Source organism: Opisthocomus hoazin, chromosome 2, assembly GCF_030867145.1.
Source record: "Opisthocomus hoazin isolate bOpiHoa1 chromosome 2, bOpiHoa1.hap1, whole genome shotgun sequence".
NCBI classification, from domain to species: Eukaryota; Metazoa; Chordata; class Aves; order Opisthocomiformes; family Opisthocomidae; genus Opisthocomus; species Opisthocomus hoazin.
The window spans coordinates 70,355,483-70,373,893 of NC_134415.1; the positions used below are offsets into that span (position 1 = coordinate 70,355,483).

At 41.7% G+C, this 18,411-nt stretch overlaps 1 protein-coding gene and 1 long non-coding RNA gene across 3 annotated transcripts in view; one reads left to right on the top strand and one right to left on the bottom strand.

Moving 5' to 3' along the window:
* Positions 1–17,524, top strand: part of THEMIS (thymocyte selection associated) — a 73,691-nt gene extending 56,167 nt beyond the window's left edge. The window contains exons 5-7 of one of the 2 annotated variants that reach the window (XM_075446814.1): positions 8,263–8,416; positions 16,418–16,422; positions 17,381–17,524. In XM_075446814.1, coding sequence (XP_075302929.1) covers positions 8,263–8,416; positions 16,418–16,422; positions 17,381–17,524 — 303 coding nt within the window. Of the gene's footprint in view, positions 1–8,262; positions 8,417–16,417; positions 16,423–17,348 lie in introns of both variants that reach the window. The other variant, XM_009931968.2, reaches the window with a different exon arrangement.
* On the bottom strand, positions 255–2,309 carry LOC142365721 (uncharacterized). Its single transcript, XR_012766589.1, has 2 exons — positions 2,139–2,309; positions 255–1,151 (listed from the first exon to the last, which is right to left on the bottom strand). It is a non-coding gene; the product is annotated as an uncharacterized LOC142365721 (long non-coding RNA).
* Positions 17,525–18,411: the final 887 nt, after the last annotated feature.

Genomic DNA, 18,411 nt, shown 5'->3' on the forward strand with positions numbered 1-18,411 from the left:
CCCACTCTCTGCAGGGCCACAATTAGAGGAAATGGGGCAGGATACATTCAGACCAAGGGGAGCCAGAACAAAGCTGGAAGTGGATCAGGAGTTCAAGGGGAGACTGGGCGAATACTTGGAAGAGAGACCCTTTGAGGGTTACTAATACACAAACCACGTCAAAGTCAGGAAATTCCCTGAGCAGAAAATAATAAAAGGCTGAGAGTGTATTTGGAGGTAGCAGATCACCTTGCTCTGTCCTTACTCTTCGTTGCTGTTTGCTTAGGGCAACGGCGAAGAAAAAGTACTGAGTGAGATGCATTTTGACCTGGCCAAGTGTGGCTGTTATTTCATTTTCTAGGGGCAGAGAAGGTCCGAGGACTGATGGAGAAACAGCTGGGGGAACGGTGCAGTGATGGTTGCCTCACTTGAGGTTCTGTGTCAGGAGTTACAGAAAATTTCGTTCTTCTTTTCATTTGGTTTCAATTCAAATCTTCCCCACACTAAACTGCGCTTATGTTCACATCGGCTTCAGCATTCAGATTTCATTCTGTTGAGTAGATTCCATCTGCAGTTTGGCAAACCTGCAGATAATTAGCTCTTCCTTGTAATTAAATTTCCAGTTAATGTCCCATTAAGATAAATGAGAAGAATCCACATCTTCTGCTTAAGTGGTGATTTCACGAAATGCAACATTTCATAGTCTTTGAACAAACAAGCACTTCCATTTGCTGAGGTGAGATGTATTTGTAATACAGAAGCAGATCTTAATAATTTACATCTTCAGATGTATACTTTTTTTCTCCCAAGAACTTCAGTGCTTAGTGGGTGAGTAGCCCAGGAGAGAAACAAAGCCTGCCTTGGGATTAAGGCGCCACATTCTCCATCAAACAACAGGTCCTCTTCTCACTTCCCTTTGTGGTTGCCTTTTCATGCTGTGAGTGCCATGGAAACGGGGATTTTCGCAGGTGGTGCCTAACTGCATTGCACTGCCCAACCTAAGACAGCCCAGGCCTCCTTTCTGAAGCTGAGCGCTCGGGAGCGTGGCCGCACTCGCCAGGCAGCGCGGGCAGGCAGCGTCGCTGGCAGCAAAGGCAGGGTGGAGAAGGGGCAGGGGGTACAGAACGGCAATAGCTGTGGGGACCTCGCCGGTTCCTACCCGCTTCTTGAAGCTGTGTGGGAAAGAGCACATTTCACTTTGCCAGCATGTCAAATGCAGAAAACAATACTTACCTTTCACTGCACGGTGTGTTGAATAAAGAAAGTGCTGTTTAAGACTAAGTACTCGGAAAAAAACAGGCCTTAAGATAAAGACATGTCGCAAAGATAAATGTAATGCTAACATCGCATACGTTACAGTAAAGATGAAAAACCTGTTCTCTGCTCTGAGGTTCTGAGGAACAAGAGCTCCCCCTTTTATGTATTTAGCAGGGAGAAGACAGGGAAGAGATGGAGCCGGGAGGGCCTTATGCACTTCTGTATTTTGCATTTGAATTATCCCTAAAAGAGGTTTTAAAATACCCTTTTTAACACTAACAGCTGAAGGTGTAAGCCTGGGGATCTGGTACTGGCTAACACAGCATTGTTTTGTCCCAGGTTACTCAAGGGTGCCCAACAGCATTTTCTGTTCTCTTTTGCTTGTATACACACAGAGCCAGTAAAAAATGCTCGGGAAAAGAGGCTGACAGCTCTAGTTATCCATCGACATAAAAGACCCTTTGGTAGCAAGGTTTCACTTTGGGTCTCTTCAGACGTACTCTGTACTATTCTGCGACCCATTTCGGGAAAGAAAAAGATCTCATTCGCCGACAAACGACTAAATGAGCAGCACTGTGATCAGCGCATGAGTACATGAAAGCCACTGGATTAAGGACAGAAAGCCCGGGGCTCCGAATTTCCGCAGCAAGCAAAGAACTTTAGTTGAATGTAACAGCAGCGCGCTCCTGCGTGTTTTCCATCGGTAACACAACGCAACCGACGCTGCCTGGCTGGGCTGCGGACCGCTCACCCGAACGGCGGGACCGCCGGTGAGGAGGGGCAGCGCGCCCTCACCTCAGCGCCCTGCTGAAACCTCCCTCAGCAGCCCGACCCGCGCACACCCAACAGCCCCCGCTTACGGCCCGGCCCGCTGGCTGGACCCCCTGCCCCCCCCCCCGCACCCTTCGGCCTCAGCCCGTTCAGTGATGGCATCCAACACGCCAGCGCGCCGCTGCCCCCAGCAATCACGAGAGCCGACCGGGAACGTTTTCTCTCAGCCTAGCGCCAGACACAGCCACCAAGTTCGTTGTGCCCCCTCCCCTTCCTCCGGCGGGGCCCAGTCGCGACCCGTCGCTCCGCCGTCTCGATGCAGGCACGCGGGGCGGGACGACGCGGCGCCCGCGGCCCCCTAGCGGCCGGGATGAGGCGGCGGGCGCAGCCCCCTAGCGGCGGGGATGACCCCACCGTGGCGTCTGCCCGCAGTCTGTCGTGACTTAATCACACGGCCTCCCGCTTTTCGATCCCTGGGCAGACCCAGGCTGCTGACAACGACAGTCAAATTAACCGTGGTAATAGTTGGCGTGTACGGAAAGCATCTCTCGAGGGAGAAACCTGTTAAGAGCTTGAACTCTGATCAAAAAACCCCAGAATTTGATCTGATGTTTCACGTCCCTTTTCGGCGGTGAAGAGCTCACGAGCTCATGTCGTTTTGTTCCTGTCTTCGAAATGATATAGCCTTGACCCCTCCTTTGGCAAAAATAGCTCATCTCTAGTTGATAGCACCTTACGGGTTCTGCAGGCAAATAGTAATTCTCCAATGTGCTCCCGTCTTGTACGTTAATGAGGCTAAACGAGGATCCTCTTTATTGCCCGTGGCCTTTCTGAAGCATCTTCTAACTAGCTCTTCTCTTCTTCCACACTCTGACGGACTGTGGAAAATGAAGGCTTGACATCATCTACTGGAATCGGTGCGATGGGGAAGACTGTTAAAATTCTTCACTAGAAAATCGCAGACCCTTGTTGGTACCCTTAGCTGAGGGTACGCGGTGCCCTTGCAAAAATTACCCTGACGTGCAACATAAGTTAGCTTGCCAATAGATCACGCAAGAAGGCTACCTTGGGATACAAATCAGTAATAATCTAATGGTAATTTTTTCCTTTCACGTGGAATAAATCAGTCCTAACCGTCTGCCATAAGAACGCAAATTTCCAGAGAGGTGTCAGCAGTTTCCATGTGTGTATTCCCATTTTCTGAATTTGTGCTTCCCATCTGTTAGGTGGAAGTAACCATTCCTACTTCTAGTGATACAGTGGGCAGAATTTTATTTTGACTGACATTGGTGTAAATCTGGAACAATGCAGTTACTCCAGAATGTCATTACTCCAGAATGTCGTCACTCCAGCTTACGCTCTTGCAAATTGCGAGTGATTCAGATCTGTGTTTCAGGTTGGTCTAAGGTTCTAATTGTGACAGCACTTACCATGGTTCTGTGCTGATACAATACAGAAATCATAACCTGAGATTCTTCTCTGATTCCCTGCAGTCCAAACTGTCCCTGCAGAAAGTCACGCAGAAATAATGGAGATTAGAACAAAATGATGTAGGTGGGTTGTCATTGCGTAGGTTGCTCTGAAACCCATGAAACCTTCTCTAAAAATGGGCAACTATGAACACCCTGTCTCACTTCGACTGACACGTCTCTCTCTACCCCTGTCTCATGATTTCCTTAAAATATGCTTCAAAATATTAAAAGTTAAAGCTTCGTTCAGGTTTGGGCTTTTCCATGAAAACAGTGCTGAGTGACTCTCTTACAGAATCTTCATTTGTAGCTTGTAGGGATAAGTTGTCCTTTTTGTCCGGAAACAGTGAAATGGGTTTGGACTGCAAAAGCGTGTATCACACTCTCCTTTTATGTATACAGCTTTCTTTCTGGTGGAAAGGTGCATGCAGCAATTAAGCATTTTACAGATAAATATACCAGTGCAGTATATGCCAAAGCAAAGATATATATCTAGAGCTTTGGCTTGGGTTTCTGAAGGCAGCAAAGAGTGCCACTCCAAGCTGTCTTTAAAGATTGCAGTAAGAGGTTTATGATCTGTGTCTACTAGCATAGATGACTCATAATAAATGTACTCCAAAGGTGTAGTGCCATGTCCAGCACTGATTGCTCCGACAAATGAGTACTCCTCTTCACTAGAGTCGTTTGTAATCATATAACAGCTTGACTTTCTCTCTGGAAAAGCATAGTTTTGTCAGATTGGTTTATGCCACTACATCTCTCACAGCATTTTCAGAGACTATGACAGCTGTTGGTTTCATATTTACTCCCACATTTTTCTGTACTTTAAACAAATGTTGTTTCTCTTGCTTTACTGTGAATGTTCTAGATGCTGTTGAGGCTTTCTTTCCTTTAAAAAAAAAAAAAAAAAGAAGAAAAGCAACCAAAACAATAAGATGTATTCTGAACACATGTATTATTTTCTTTTTTTATAAACTATCTAACAGCCTATTTTTTTTTTCTTGCTTGCTTTAAGAGTTTGTCTTTCTGCTGTTCTGTCTCAGAGCTTACACTAGTTTTGCTGGACCCCTCCAAAGTTTGATTTTTTTTTTAAATGTAAGGATGCCTGTGCTATTTTCTTGGCTTACTAGGTAGGTCTGACTAAATACTGCTGTCTGAAGTATGTGTGGGATATGGACTGCCTTCAGCAGTTCTGGGTTGCGTCTTGCAAAGAAGCAGGAATTTCAGGAGCTGGTGCATCATGGATTACAATTTGCCTCCTGTAAGAGGAAAGATTAAATAGACTAGAAACTCTTCAGCCTAAAGAAGAGGTGACTCGGGAAAAAGGAAAAACCTGAATGCAGGGAGAAAATGAATAGAGAGGGATTACAGCAGCAGCATGAAATTACAAGGTAGGACAGTAAAAAAAATCAACCAAAAGGAAATTTTACACAATGCAGAAGTAAACTCTGGAACTCATTGCCACATGATGTTGAGACATGTAAATGAATTCAAAACGCAATTAAACACAGTAGTGAAAGAAATATTCACAGGGGGAGAACTGTTAACAGCCCATATTTTTGAAGTCAGAGGAGAACGCACCTTGGAGCTGTGAGAGGGGGATGCTGGCATACCCTTGCATTGCAGGGGAAATCAGCATTTTTTTGAAGAGGTTTTGTGTGACTGAGGCTGTAGATAGGCAAAGCACAGCTGTTTGTGCAGTGCCATTCGTAAGAAAAAGAGCTGCTTTCAGACTTCACTGCTCATGCAGAGGACAAGTGGAGGGAAGCCTTGCTCGCAAAAGAGGTCTCACGCACACACGCACAAAAATGCAGTGCATTAAGCTCTTCAGGTAATCAAGGAAATTAATTCAAACCGTTCACTCTGAAACTCAGTTTGCTACTGCAGTGTTTTCAGTTCGTGCATCTTCAGTATACTCTGTACTCACTCACAACTTCTGCAGAACGCTGAAACTTCTGTTCTTCGTGAAGCAGTGCGTCTCCAGCCCTTTAGTTCTCGCCTTAGCTCTCACACTTTTTTTGTATCCTGTTTGATATAACACCTCCCGTTTCCTGAGACGGACTGCGCAGGCTCAGGCTACCTCACCTTCACGGCTTTGTGCTTTGTCTGCTGAGTTGTTTCTGGACAACGAGTGAACCTAGAGATGCAATGGGCAATGCTTAGCCGTTGGGGTAAAATCTTTAGTTTACGCACCTGTAGCTGTTGGTTGGATTTTCCAAATGCTGAGATTTGGGTTTTCCTCATGAGTAGTCTGTTGTAACAACTGACTGTAGTTCAAATAATGAGTTTTTAGCTGAATTAGTGTTTCTTCTAGCCGTAACAGTACTGAAAACCATGGCTGATATCCTGACTTCTTTAGATTAGCAGAACAACGACTCCACGTAGATGAAAACCCTATGCTGTTAAGTCTGCCTAGTATTTGAAAGACAACTGTAAGACTTCACTCTTTCATAGTTTAAAAAAGCATCTTATCTCTGTTGGTCTCTAGTGCAATTGTTATCTATACTGCTATTAAGAATCTTAAAGCAATATCAGATTTCAGCATATAGTGAAGTGACAGTTCGGTTTCCATAATCCTGTTTGGTTTTACATGTTTGAGTTCTGTGTATTTCAATTTGTTTGCAAGTTGCTCAAGGTAACCATTGTATCACACTGTGTGGTTTTGCTGACGACTGATATCATAGCACAAATTTCAGCTACAGCCTTCCTAATGAGGGGATCTTTCTGTTTTGTTACCAAGGCTTGGTTTTAGTTAGTTAAGACAATTCAAAATAAATAATCTGAACATGTTAATTCATTGATTGCTAGGATTAAGATTTTAAATAAGGAGATGACTAGAAAATAAGAGAATCCATGATTTAAAAAACCCCTTTTTTTAATGTCTACTATTTAAACTAAGGTTCTCTCGTTACCTGAAAGCTGACTTTTTAAGTGAAAGTTTTCTGTGTGCTAAGTATGCCCAGTAACTTGAACATAGGAAGAACCTGCCTATGAATAATATTGTTTCCCTGCCCTTCCCAAGACCTTTCATTTGTGGTAAACAGGTATCATGATATATGACACTGAGGATAGGACAAGTTTAGTGACATCTTTGAAAAATTATTATTTAAGCGAGCAGAAGATGGACATTTTTCAGTAACTACCTACAAAGTATGTGTTCATATTGCCAGGCCAGACTGGCATCACAGGTGGTGCGTATAGGCATGTTTAGGTGCAGAAGATCAAGAAAAGAACTGGAGATCAAAGAAAGGCCGTGGTCTGTTGATGAAAGAAAGACAAAGGTCCTGTAACCTCAGTGAAGTTATTCCACAATACACCAGCCGAACATCGTCCTAGTTCGAATGGTCTCTTTTCCATTGGGTTATTTTAGTTCTTTGCTGTGAAGAATTTCTTCTGACATTTCCGTCCTCTTTGCAAAATATTTCTCAGCTGTATTTCTTTTTCTACAGATCCCTGAAGTTTTTGTGAATTACATCACTGCTTAAAACTTTGCTTGACCTCAGAGGCTCTTTAGCAATCAAGGAGAGCACCAGCCAGCATTCTACAGCCTGTACTGCACAAACTTGCACTGAATACTGAAACTCGGTCAACACCTACAGATCGAGCTTGCAGTGTTTATTTTAGAAAATAGAGAAAACTACAGTAGATTCCTCTATCTGAAAAATGAGGGTCTTCCACTTATGTCACCCACTGAGGAAAATTGTCCATATGTTTTACAGATTTCATCCTCATCTGTACTTCTTAATATACTCTCTCAAATTTTCTATTTCAGTTACCAGTGACTTTCTCATTGCTAGCTAATATCTTTTTTCAAAAGGGCCAGATTGCCATAAAATGTGGGATTTTGTTGCACTTTTACAAATTGTGGGTTCATTCTGAAAAAGATCAGACACTATTACTGCGTAACCACTGTCAGTTTAACCTACATGACCTTCTCTCTCTGAATAGGATGGGCTTTGTCACTGCTGAGCAAAATCTACATTTGATTTTGAATAGAAAATCTATACTGATTATTGTTTTAAATATTTACTTTCTGATATAGTGATTGCAATTGAACTGTACCTACGCTGTAGCTAATGTATAGCTTCACCGAAGATACACTTTTTGACAATTGACTCTTACTTACACAGGTGAAAAATATGTATTTGACTGAAAGTATTTATGATATAAATACCTCACAGTTAAAAAAACTCAGAACTATGAAAATGTATGCATCAAGCATGAAATTTAAGGGGTGAAAGTATAGCAGCCACGTAACTTACTTTCTGCAGTGTAATAACACTATAATTAATTACTCCATAATTGCCTTTTCCTATCATCTAACTGTACTCACGAAGCTATGAATGCTACTGGATAAATGCAATTGAAATGTCAGATTTTCTGTTAATTTGTGATGCAATATAAAACAGAACTCATTAAATGAACAATCGATACAATAAAAACAGTTAATCAGAAAGAAATCTGTATCAACCTAAAGGGATACATAAATCTGCCTCCTTGTGTTTACATCAGTCTATATATCCAAACAAAAAAAGGAGGGACGGGAGATATGTTTTAAAGGCAATTTCTTCACCTAGAATGCCTTCTAGTCGTGTTATTTTGTGATGCCTCAAAGACAAGCATTACAGTAAAAGTAATTGATGACTTTGGCAAACAGAAGTTTTGTGGTTAAAATTCACAGAAGTAACCCAAAGAATGTTACTTTTACATGTCATATCTCTGAAAGCATCCAGTTTGGAGTAACAATGTACATGTGAAGTCGATGTACTCTTCTGTGTAATTTCAGAGTTCCTGTGTAGACACCACCAAGAAATTGTGCACAAATCAAGCTGCCGATGTTTTGGAATTACAAGTTAGTTGTGAAAATGATTTGGTGCATCATGACAATAAGAAGGACATGACTGGGAAAGCTACATTAGTGGAAACCAGTGTGATTAAAGGTCAGTTAAGATTTATGGCTTGAGTTACTAGTACAACAATGCTTAACCCTAGCCCTGATAAAGGATTTACACACAGGATTATCTTGTGTGATTTCACTTGGAACCTGTGGTTTCATCAACAGAGATGAAAAGTGAACATTTGTGTGCTTCCTCCATAAATGCCATAAGGCAAATTCATCCAAGCTCTCAACAGTAGCATGATATTAAACTCTGTTTGACACTGCAGCATGAATATTCAGTAGTTTTTAGGAACAGATGTGTGGAAAAGATGCACTCTCCTTTTGCTTTAGGATGATGATTATACATCGTCTGTTATAAAAAATGCTGATTCCAACAGGTATTAAAGAAGAGCAAACAATTTACATTACAGATATGAAGATAGCTTCAACTCACACTTCTGTATTTTGAAGAAAACAAGAATACTGAGCAAATTACTTAATCGATAATTGTTTTTAAAGTCACCATTTACTTGGACCAGAATTTTTGATAGCTGGTTGGTTTTTCTACTTGTCTTTCAAGTTCTTCTTTTTTCATTATGTACTGAAGTTGAGAATCTAGATTATAAGAGGGCAAATCCAAAAGACTTTGCACTTGGGATAAAAAATTCCATTGATTTCATTAATCTGTCAGTCACATGTTATTTCTGAAATATGAACCCATCACATTAACTACAACACTGGAATGTTTGGAAGATTGAGGCATAAGTACTCATTCTCATAGCATTTATTAACTGATAACTAATATCAATAGAAGAACTTTCCCTAAAGTTTTTTTTATCATCTTGTCATTCAGTGTGTGAGACTCTAAAAAGGAGTCACTGCCTACTTGAAACTATGCACATTGAAGCTCCCAAATGCAACATAAACAACTTTTATAGTGAAGAATTATTGTGGCATGTTGAATATTCACTTATCCTTATTGCTGTGGAAGTTGATTATTTGGGGAGTAGTTTTTGAAAGGTATTTTGGTGCCTGGCTGCTTTGAAAGATAATCCCAAATTTGTTATTTTGTGGCTTTGAAAAGTCTCCCTACCGACTCCATTTTGTCACTGCTTAAGGATTTGATTATATTTTATAGTGCTAAATGGTGAAGCTTCCACATTGGCAGCTGTAGAGAATGGTATCCTCCATTTAAACTCCAGAAGCAAATTCATACCAAGATAAGTTAATGATGTACTCTTTTGTCCCAAGGGAACTACCTGCAAATCACTCGGCCTTGACTTTGAAAACCACTGTCCATGTTACAGAGATCCGTTGTATCACTTGCATAGGTTAGTCTCTGTGGGGTGAGGCAGGCGTGGGAAGCAGGAGGGATGCACCTGAAGAAAATGTGACCAAAACATCCTTACTGAAGCAAGCCAGGCTTAAAGTTTCAGCTGAGGACTGGCTTATTAACAAGCACAGGAATCAGTGCTTGTGTAGGTGCTTTACTTCATGGAGTTAGTTTTACTCCTCACAGGCAGTGAAAGCCACACAGGTTAAAGTCATGTAGTGGCTGTACAGTCAAGGTTTTTCAAAGATTTTTCTCAATGCAGCCGCTCAATTTGTGCAGCAAGAAGCAGTGTCGTACAGTCACTTCCTGTGCCTCTCACAGGAACTCTGTAGTCATTTCTAAACGAAGATCCCTTGGCTGAGAAAAGAAATTTGGAGCTACTGTTACCTAGGCTTCAGCTCAGTAACAGGACTGGGAGGTGGCCAAGTCTTTCCATTCTTGGTATTGGGGCCATTTTCATTCTGTGAAAGTATTTGCTACTGCTTGTTTTTGTTTTGCCACTGGGCACCATTGAGAAGAGTCTGGCTGCATCTTCACATCCTCCCATATGGTATTTATACCTGGTGATAAGATCCTCCCTGAGCCTTCCCTTTACCAGGCTGAACTGTCCCAGCCCTCTCAGCCTTCCCCTCTACTTCAGATGCTCCAGTCCCTTTATTATATTCACAACCCTTTGCTGGACTGGCTACAGGGTGTCCATGTGTCCCTCTTGTACTGTGGAGCCCACACCTGAACCCAGCACTCCAGACGTGCTTTCACCAGTGCTGAGCAGAAGGGGAAGCATCTCTGCTGGCACTGCCTTGCCTAATACAGCCCAGGAGGTTTTTGGCCACCTTTACCACAAGGCCACATTGCTGGCTCATGGTCAGCTTGTCTACCAGGACCCCCATGGTTTTCTCTGCAAAGCCGCTTTCCAGCCAGTCATCACCAGCCTGTACTGGTGCATGGGGTTGTTGCTCCCCAGGTGCAGGACCTCAAGTTTTCCTTCAGTGGACTTCATGAGATTCCTCTCTGTCCAGTCCTCCAACCTGTCCAGATCCCTCTGAACAACAGCACAACCATCTCAGCCACTACTCACAGTTTTGTGTCATCTGCATACTTACTGAGGGTACACTCTGCCTCCTCATCCATGTCATTAATGAATCACAGTGTCTGCAGCAGACACCCACAACATTGCCCATGTTAGTCTGCCTGCTAATCCAGACCCAGAAGCTCTCAGCAGGCTCTTCACCTGTCCCTAAGTAGAGGGTTGCTTCAGTTAGCCATGCTACCAACAAAGGTTCTGTGTTTTCCTTCACACTGCTCACTCTTCTTATTAGCTCATGAAGTTTGCAGTTCTGGACACTAGAAAACAGACTTGCACTTTTTGCCTCTGTTCTTGATTTAGACCTTCTACTGAACGTGTTTCGGCGCTGTAGTGGAACAAGGCAATGCTGCTGACTGTCTCATCTGCCCTGGTTGGGGCCTGCCTGCCTTCTCTCTATTCATTCTGGGTTGGTAACATTAGTCTTTTGTCCATCCCATTGACCCTCATTTATAAGTTCTTGACAAACCTTTTTCAGAATCTCCAAAACCACCTGGTTTTTTATTTGCTATTTTCATTTTCTAGAACAAGTCTATTGTTCTTAATGCTGAAACACTCTAATAGAGAAGAAAGCTATTTCTAGGGTTTTTTTTCAAGTTTTAAATTATCTTCTCTTAGCTGTTCTTGCTCTATTTCCTTTGGCCTTCATTCCATGAAGATCCTAACCTTTGTTGTGGTATCCCTTCTGTGAAAGCAGAGTTTTCTTGTCTTCTGGTTGAGACCCACGCATCAGTCGTAATGGTAGATTACTGACTTAACTCTTCCTGCTTCCAGTAGACACATTTCTTTTAAACTCTGGGTATCAGTCAGGCTCAGTTTTTTCCTATGTATTTCTCTGAGCTTATGGCTAGAGGCCTCTGTTTTGCAGGTAGCTGTAGGTGTACGGCCAAGAGTTTTAGAGAAAAAATGGTCTTGGGGCGGCTGAAGGTTTGCTTGCCTCTGGTCTTGCAGAGATTCACAGCACTAACTCTTCCCAGCTAGCCCAGTTCTTAGCCCTGTTTCTGATTTAAAAGCTGATGGTTCTTATGTCTCCTGTCTCATTCTTCATGAAAGCTGCAATTAGTTAATTTTAAGTTCATCCCATATACAGTATGAGCTTAGACTTTTCACAGAAGATCACATAAATAGCCTTTGTTACTGAGGGTTTCAAACAAACTCTTAGTACCTCTGTTTAGTACACACATAGAAAATCAAGAAGTACTATCATAATGTTTCTTCTTTGCAAGGCTAGGAAATTGCTTCTTGTTTAATTACCTTGGAGTATATTCCTGTACAGATTTTGTTTAAATTTGAGTGTAATGTGAGTTTGAGCTAGGCAGATTTATCCTAGACCAAAAGGCAGTGATGGATTATACGGTGACATACTCAAATCAAAGCTAAAGGTTTTTTCTGAAAGATGTGTGTTTGTATAGTCCAAAATTATTTGGGTTAATTCAAAGATAACTGCAGAATTATACAGGAGATTGGATTACATGATATAGCAGTTCTTCATGGCCAGCCAAGGGATCCTCAGGAGTCCACTGTTGCGTGCAGCAAGTGTGCCTGTTCCGGAGAGTATACTCTGTTCTGCTAACTCACAAGATAATGGATTAGAAAATATGTCAGGACTAATAACACAGACACACTCCTGTGGGTTTTGAGTGGGAGGAAATGCGCCATCCACTGACTAATCTTTAAACTTCTGCTGGTGAATGTTAAGTCATCCTGCAAAGCACCAACCTGTTTCAAATTCCTAATAAGGATGTTGAATCTGTGCTCTCAAAAAAAACAGTTACAGAGACGATTACTATTTCTTACCAAAAGCCAGATAGCTCTGAAAAGTAACATATTTTTGTTTCATTTTTAAGGCCTCTATTGCCTTTCCTTACAGGGTTCATGTTAATAAAGATTTATGATCTTTGTTTCTAACACATTTAACATTTTTCCTCTGTTGCAATTAAACCTGAATTAGCCACTAAAGATATTATCTTATTTTCTTATATTTGACTGAGTTTGAATTAATTAGTAATAGTTGCAATAACTGCAGGATAATAACTGTCACCAGAAATCTGCTGTATCAGTTTTGTTAAAACTTGAAATTTATTCTAAGTGAAGTTTCTAAAATATTACCTAATCTTCTTGCTCATGGCTTAGGTTTCTGGAATTGTTATGATCTGCAATAAAAAAGTGTTTATGATGACTTACTTTATTGGTGTCAGGACATTTTGGGGAAGAGATTTACATATTCTGACTTTGGGGACTTGATTTAGGAAGCCAGTGGGCTGGAGAAGGCAAAAAAGGAAAAGGCCTTCTGATTGCAATTTAGGATGCACACATAACATAAAAATCTGAATTATTTTGAAAAAGGCTCTTATTCTTTTGGTGACATCACAGGGATTTCGTACCAGCATTCTGAATTAGGCGCATAGGGATAAGCAATATGAATTAGGAATCATTTACTGTATGCATGTATGACGACTCTCTCCAGCTTCCACAATTTAGCTCAGTCTTGGATTAGGACAAAACTGTTATTAGATCCTTTGACTCCTATGGTACTGTAACTATCTTTAAAAAAAGAAAATTGGACTCTTTTTCCTGGTTTTTGGTCTGTGAACACAGAACTTATTCTTGGTTGACACATCTTCTGAGATAACTTTAAAAAAGGTAAGAAAATGACTTAAAATAGGGAGATCGCATCATTTCATAGGATGGCAAAGTACACTTTTGTAAATTGTATGAAGGGGGCCTACAAGAAAGTTGGAGAGGGAATTTTTTAAAAGGCTTGTAGTGATAGGACAAGGGGCAATGGCTTCAAACTAAAAGAGGGTAGATTTAGATTAGGTATGAGAAAGAAATTCTGTGCTATGAGCGTGGTGAGGCACTGGACCAGGTTACCCAGCGACGCTGTGGCTGCCCCCTCCCTTGGAAGTGTTCAAGGCCAGGCTAGATGGGGCTCTGAGCAACCTGGTCTCTAGTGGAAGGTGTCCCTGCTCATGGCAGCGGGTTTGGAACTAGCTGATCTCTAAGGTCCCTTCCAACCCAAACCATTCTATGATTCTGTGATTTTCCAAACAATGGTTTAGTAGATTCCAGAGGGGGGTAAACACTAACCGTACGCTAGTTGTAACCCTGCAGTGCATACGAAATATTTTGATTGTGGCACTTAGTAGTTTTTAAAGGTATGCTACATCACCACATGAAGGAATGGCTGATGGATATCAGCTCAAGGAAGAGTCCATTAGTTTTATGGGCTCTGATTCTGCTATCACTCAATAGCTTTCAGGAGCACTCCCTAAGGTATTAGCTCTCATTAGCATGGAGGAGCATCAGAACCAGGCTCACAGCAAATAAAATGCTCCTGTTCATAAAACCACTTTGACTTCTGTGTATGCCTTCAGTTCTGTACATTTTCCCTCAAGAGATGTCCAGAAATAAGGATGTGGTTCTACTGTGTTTAGTTTACAACGTTACTGCACTTAATAGTTCACAACTATTGTTTTCAAGTTAGGCATAAATATAAACACTAAATGTTGTTAATGTATCTGAATGTTGATTTATGCAGCATGAATCCTGAACTGAGATATTTACCACAGCTATAAAACTGTGTTATGGCCATGGCCAGGGGTGTGTAGGTGTGCAGCCTTGTCTGTACACGAGTTGGGGTTTCTAGCACTGGTTGCATTCAAGTAATGGTCCTGACGGATTGGGTTACTTCTGTTGCCTGCCTTTTGAAGGAGGGCAGAATGGAGAGTTATGACAATTGTTTGTGGCCTTGAAATTTGTTTAAAAACAGCAGTTACATTCTGAGGAAAAAAAAACCCCAAACAAATCCTACCCACTCAAGGATACAAATGAGATAAATGGAAATTTTTAGTCTGCTGAGCACTACCCTTCCCCTATAAAGGCAAATGTAATTATACAAAATAAGTAATTCTTCCAGGAAGAACAGAATTAATGAAATTTGGTTTAATAAGTATTCAGGTCTGTTGTCCCCTAGTGCTTCTCTCTCCCTTCTCTGATAATAACCAAAAATCTCCTTATGGTACTCCTATCAAATGAAAAAGAGCAGGTCTGGAGCTGTGTGTGTGTTGAGTGGCCAACCAATATGCACATGCTGATTTGTCCTGCTGTCTGCTGCCAAATGGAGCGTATAACAGCTGTGTTCTGCATGCTTCTCTTTTGATAGAGGAACTTATTCAACTCTTGCTTTTGTAACCACGCTGAGACTTCTGCCCCCTTTTCAAATCTGACAGGAATGGGCAAAAAAACTTTTAAAAATACTGAAGAGATTGACGGATGGATAGACAGCATGATGACATAAGCCTGGTTTTCTTAGCAGGCTGAGATGGCATATCAGATTCGGTAATTCAGTGTTGAGGCTAATAGATTTTTTTTCAATAGGGAAGAAAATTGCATTGGTTTCACAGCTCAGAATCCCCTTGTGATCATTCACCTTGTCCCGTTCATTGCTTAATGCTTTACTGAAGTATAAATGTATACATTTCAGAAGGCACCCTATACAGGTTTGGGACTGGGGACAGCTGTGATTTAGTCTGGCCTAATGACATTAATTTCCTTTCTCCTTGAGCTGTGCTGCTTAGAAGTGTATCATTTTGTTTGCGTGTGTTTGGGAAAGAAGAAAGTCTAGAGCTATACCATCCATGAACAATCTGAACTTTATATCCGTATTAGCAAGTCTAAGCGTACAAACAATATTTCCCTTGCTGAATCACAGGGATTAGCTTATTCTTTCAGTGCCTGTTTTATTCATTAGTTTACTTTTACCAGTATCAAACACAGCCAACTTGCAAATGAACTACAGACTTGGAAATGCTTATTAACAAGATAGTGGCCACATGTGTGAGTGAGATCTTTATTAAATTTCTCATAATAGGTTTGGGGTTTGGGTTTTCTTTTCCTTTTAATGGCTAGATTGGTAAACACTTTGCTAATTTACTCATTCCTAAAAAGTATCAAGGGGACTTGTAGGTAAATTGGTCTATGATAAACTCTGTGCTGGTGTGGCCAGACAGCTGCTTGATTATCTTAATGGTTATTTCTGTCCTTAAAAAATCTGTAAAGCAGAGGATCATAACTTCAGGAAGAAATGAGTCCTACCCAGTTTTTCAAGGAGAGACACCTCAGCCATGGAGAGTCTCAGGAGGAACACAAGTGGGGTTTGGAGACCACCAAGAAAATATAGAGCTATTTTCTTGGTGAATGGGCATAAAGCAGTTGCAAGTGTAAGCTTGGGAGCATTCGTATTTGAAAAGCTCATTCCCATAAAGGACCTGTATGACAAGCATGGCCTTGCTGGGAGGTCAGATGGGCTCTGAGACCTTGTGCATGTTTGCAGGTTGTTTTGGGTTGAGTGGTAGCAAATTAACCAAACAGAAACAGCTGTACCAACAGCAGTGTTTCACACTGTTCTGCCACTTCAGGTGAAACTTTTTCCTTTAGAAACAGTGTCCTCTCAGCTTCATTAAATATATGGCTTCCTAGAAAAGGCCAAAGGTGAGCTGCTGCTGGCAGGGGAACTTCTGTACCACTGCCTCAGCCCTGGCTGGTTCTCCTGCCATCTGGCTCTTCCTTGCCACAAGCCTGGGACAAGGGATGTGGTGGCTCTGGAGGTGGGATGCGAGACCCTCGGTGACTGATCCTTGCAGGTCTTGTTGCATTTGACCACAGTCCCATGTGTCTTGTGGAGCTACCTCTAGCCCCAGGGGAGCAGTAGGACGAACCAGGCAGGGGAGGATACTTTGTAGCTTGCGATGTGAACTGTAATGTGAAGCTGTTGCTGTGCCAGGGTTTGTAGCAGAGATCACCCTGGCTCTAGAGCTGTGAAAAGACCTCCCATGAGGGTCTCTGCCCTTTGGGAAAAGGCCACTGCTTCTTGGATGGTTTTTCCTCAGTGTTGCAGAGGTTGGTCTAGGTGGATGTGAAGAAATATGCTTTGAAACTTTTCAGTTTGACCTCAAACCACTTGCAAGCCTGCATGCCTGTTATCTCACTTTCTGAATAAGAAGAAACTGGGGGTTGTGGCTCTAGGAAATCACAAAGTACCAATGCAATTTCCTAGCTGCAGAGGCTCATGTCTTCAGGCAGTGAAACACAAGAGCGTGGGAGCAGATCTGCAATAGGGAAGGTAGGTGCTGCACGTGGCAGGTGGGCTGCTCTTCTCTCCATATGGTCAGACAATTTTAACCATCTGCTTTTACACTGTCAGCAATCATGCTTTATAACCATTTTCTTAAACCTTAGAGCTATCTGTGGACAGCTAGCTGGGAGTGGACAACTGATTATCTGGTTTGACCACAGACTTGGAGGTGCAAGTATTATGCAAAAAACTGAAAGAGAAGTACCTAAGAGTGGAGACTCTTTAATAAAATGTTCAGCTGGGTTTCACTCTTGATCTGCCACAGGTATTGTTCAGGAACTTGAGAAAGTCATTTAAGACCTCTGTGAAAATCAGAAAAGTGAGGAGAACATTGCTTCTTTTGTTTTTTGCTTTTGTGGTTGTCTGTATGAATAGTACACTTTTCAGGGCAAGTGCAGAGCCTTCCATTTCCTTACAGTTATTTTTTGTTAATTACTCAGATGAAACAAGTAAGGGACTTGGAAACTGTGAGGCAGAAAATGAAGAAGAAGAAGAAGAAGAAGAAGAAGAGCACAACTATGAATACGTGGATGAAAACATAATTGAAAACATAAGAAAAGTATTTCAAGACTCCACACTTAGAAATAAGCACGCGCTCTCTGAAGGACGAAGGTGAGTGTGACCTATGGTCACTTACGGATGTGAACAAGTGCGGGCAGAGTGATTTTTTAGACTTGCTAGTAACCTTCAGTCCCCCAAACGAGGGAGGGTTTCCCCGGGGAGCTGCCACTGTTGCCCCAAGTGTTCTGTGAACAACACGGGAAGGGCACCTCTGAGCTGTCGCCTGTGACCTTGTGTTGCTCTTGGAGACGTCACCTTTGTCAAAGTGGTACCTATGGTTTTTCTGGTGATAGAAGTGCATGGGCAAGAGCAGGTTTGCAGATGGAGACAAAACCTTGATTATCCGTTGTCGTTACAAAAATACACAGAAACCCACAGAAAGGCTTTGTATCAGCTTGTCTAATTTTTCTGATTTGTGCCAGTTTGCTGTAACAAATTATAGTACTCTAAATGCAATCCTTTTCTGCTTTTTAGAAGCAGATGCCTTGTTGTACATGGCTAAGGTTTGTCTCTTAAAAAGCTTTCAGGAATTACCTGTGTTTTCACTAAATCCTCGAGGTTCTGCTCTGGCAGTCTGCAGAGACTTGAAGTGCGAGTGAAGAGCACAGGTTCAACTCTTTTTCTAGTTCTGAGTGAAACTGTAGTCCCAGCTCTTTTCTCTCATAGCTGAAGCCTTCTATGAACTGCACTTGATTTGGCTGAATTGCTTCTCTTGTTAAGAGAAACCCCTGAAAACCCAGCAAAGCTTGAAATGTTGTGTTTCAGAGATTTAAAAAATGATTTTATTATGAAGTGGTATTTTGTTCCAAAATGTGCTTTGCATTTAATTTAAAATGGCATACAACATTTCTATTCCATTCAAGTTAAACAGCAAACTGAATCTGAAATAAGCTCTTATTTTTTTTTTTTCTGAAATACTCAAACCCCTCAGAAATATGACAT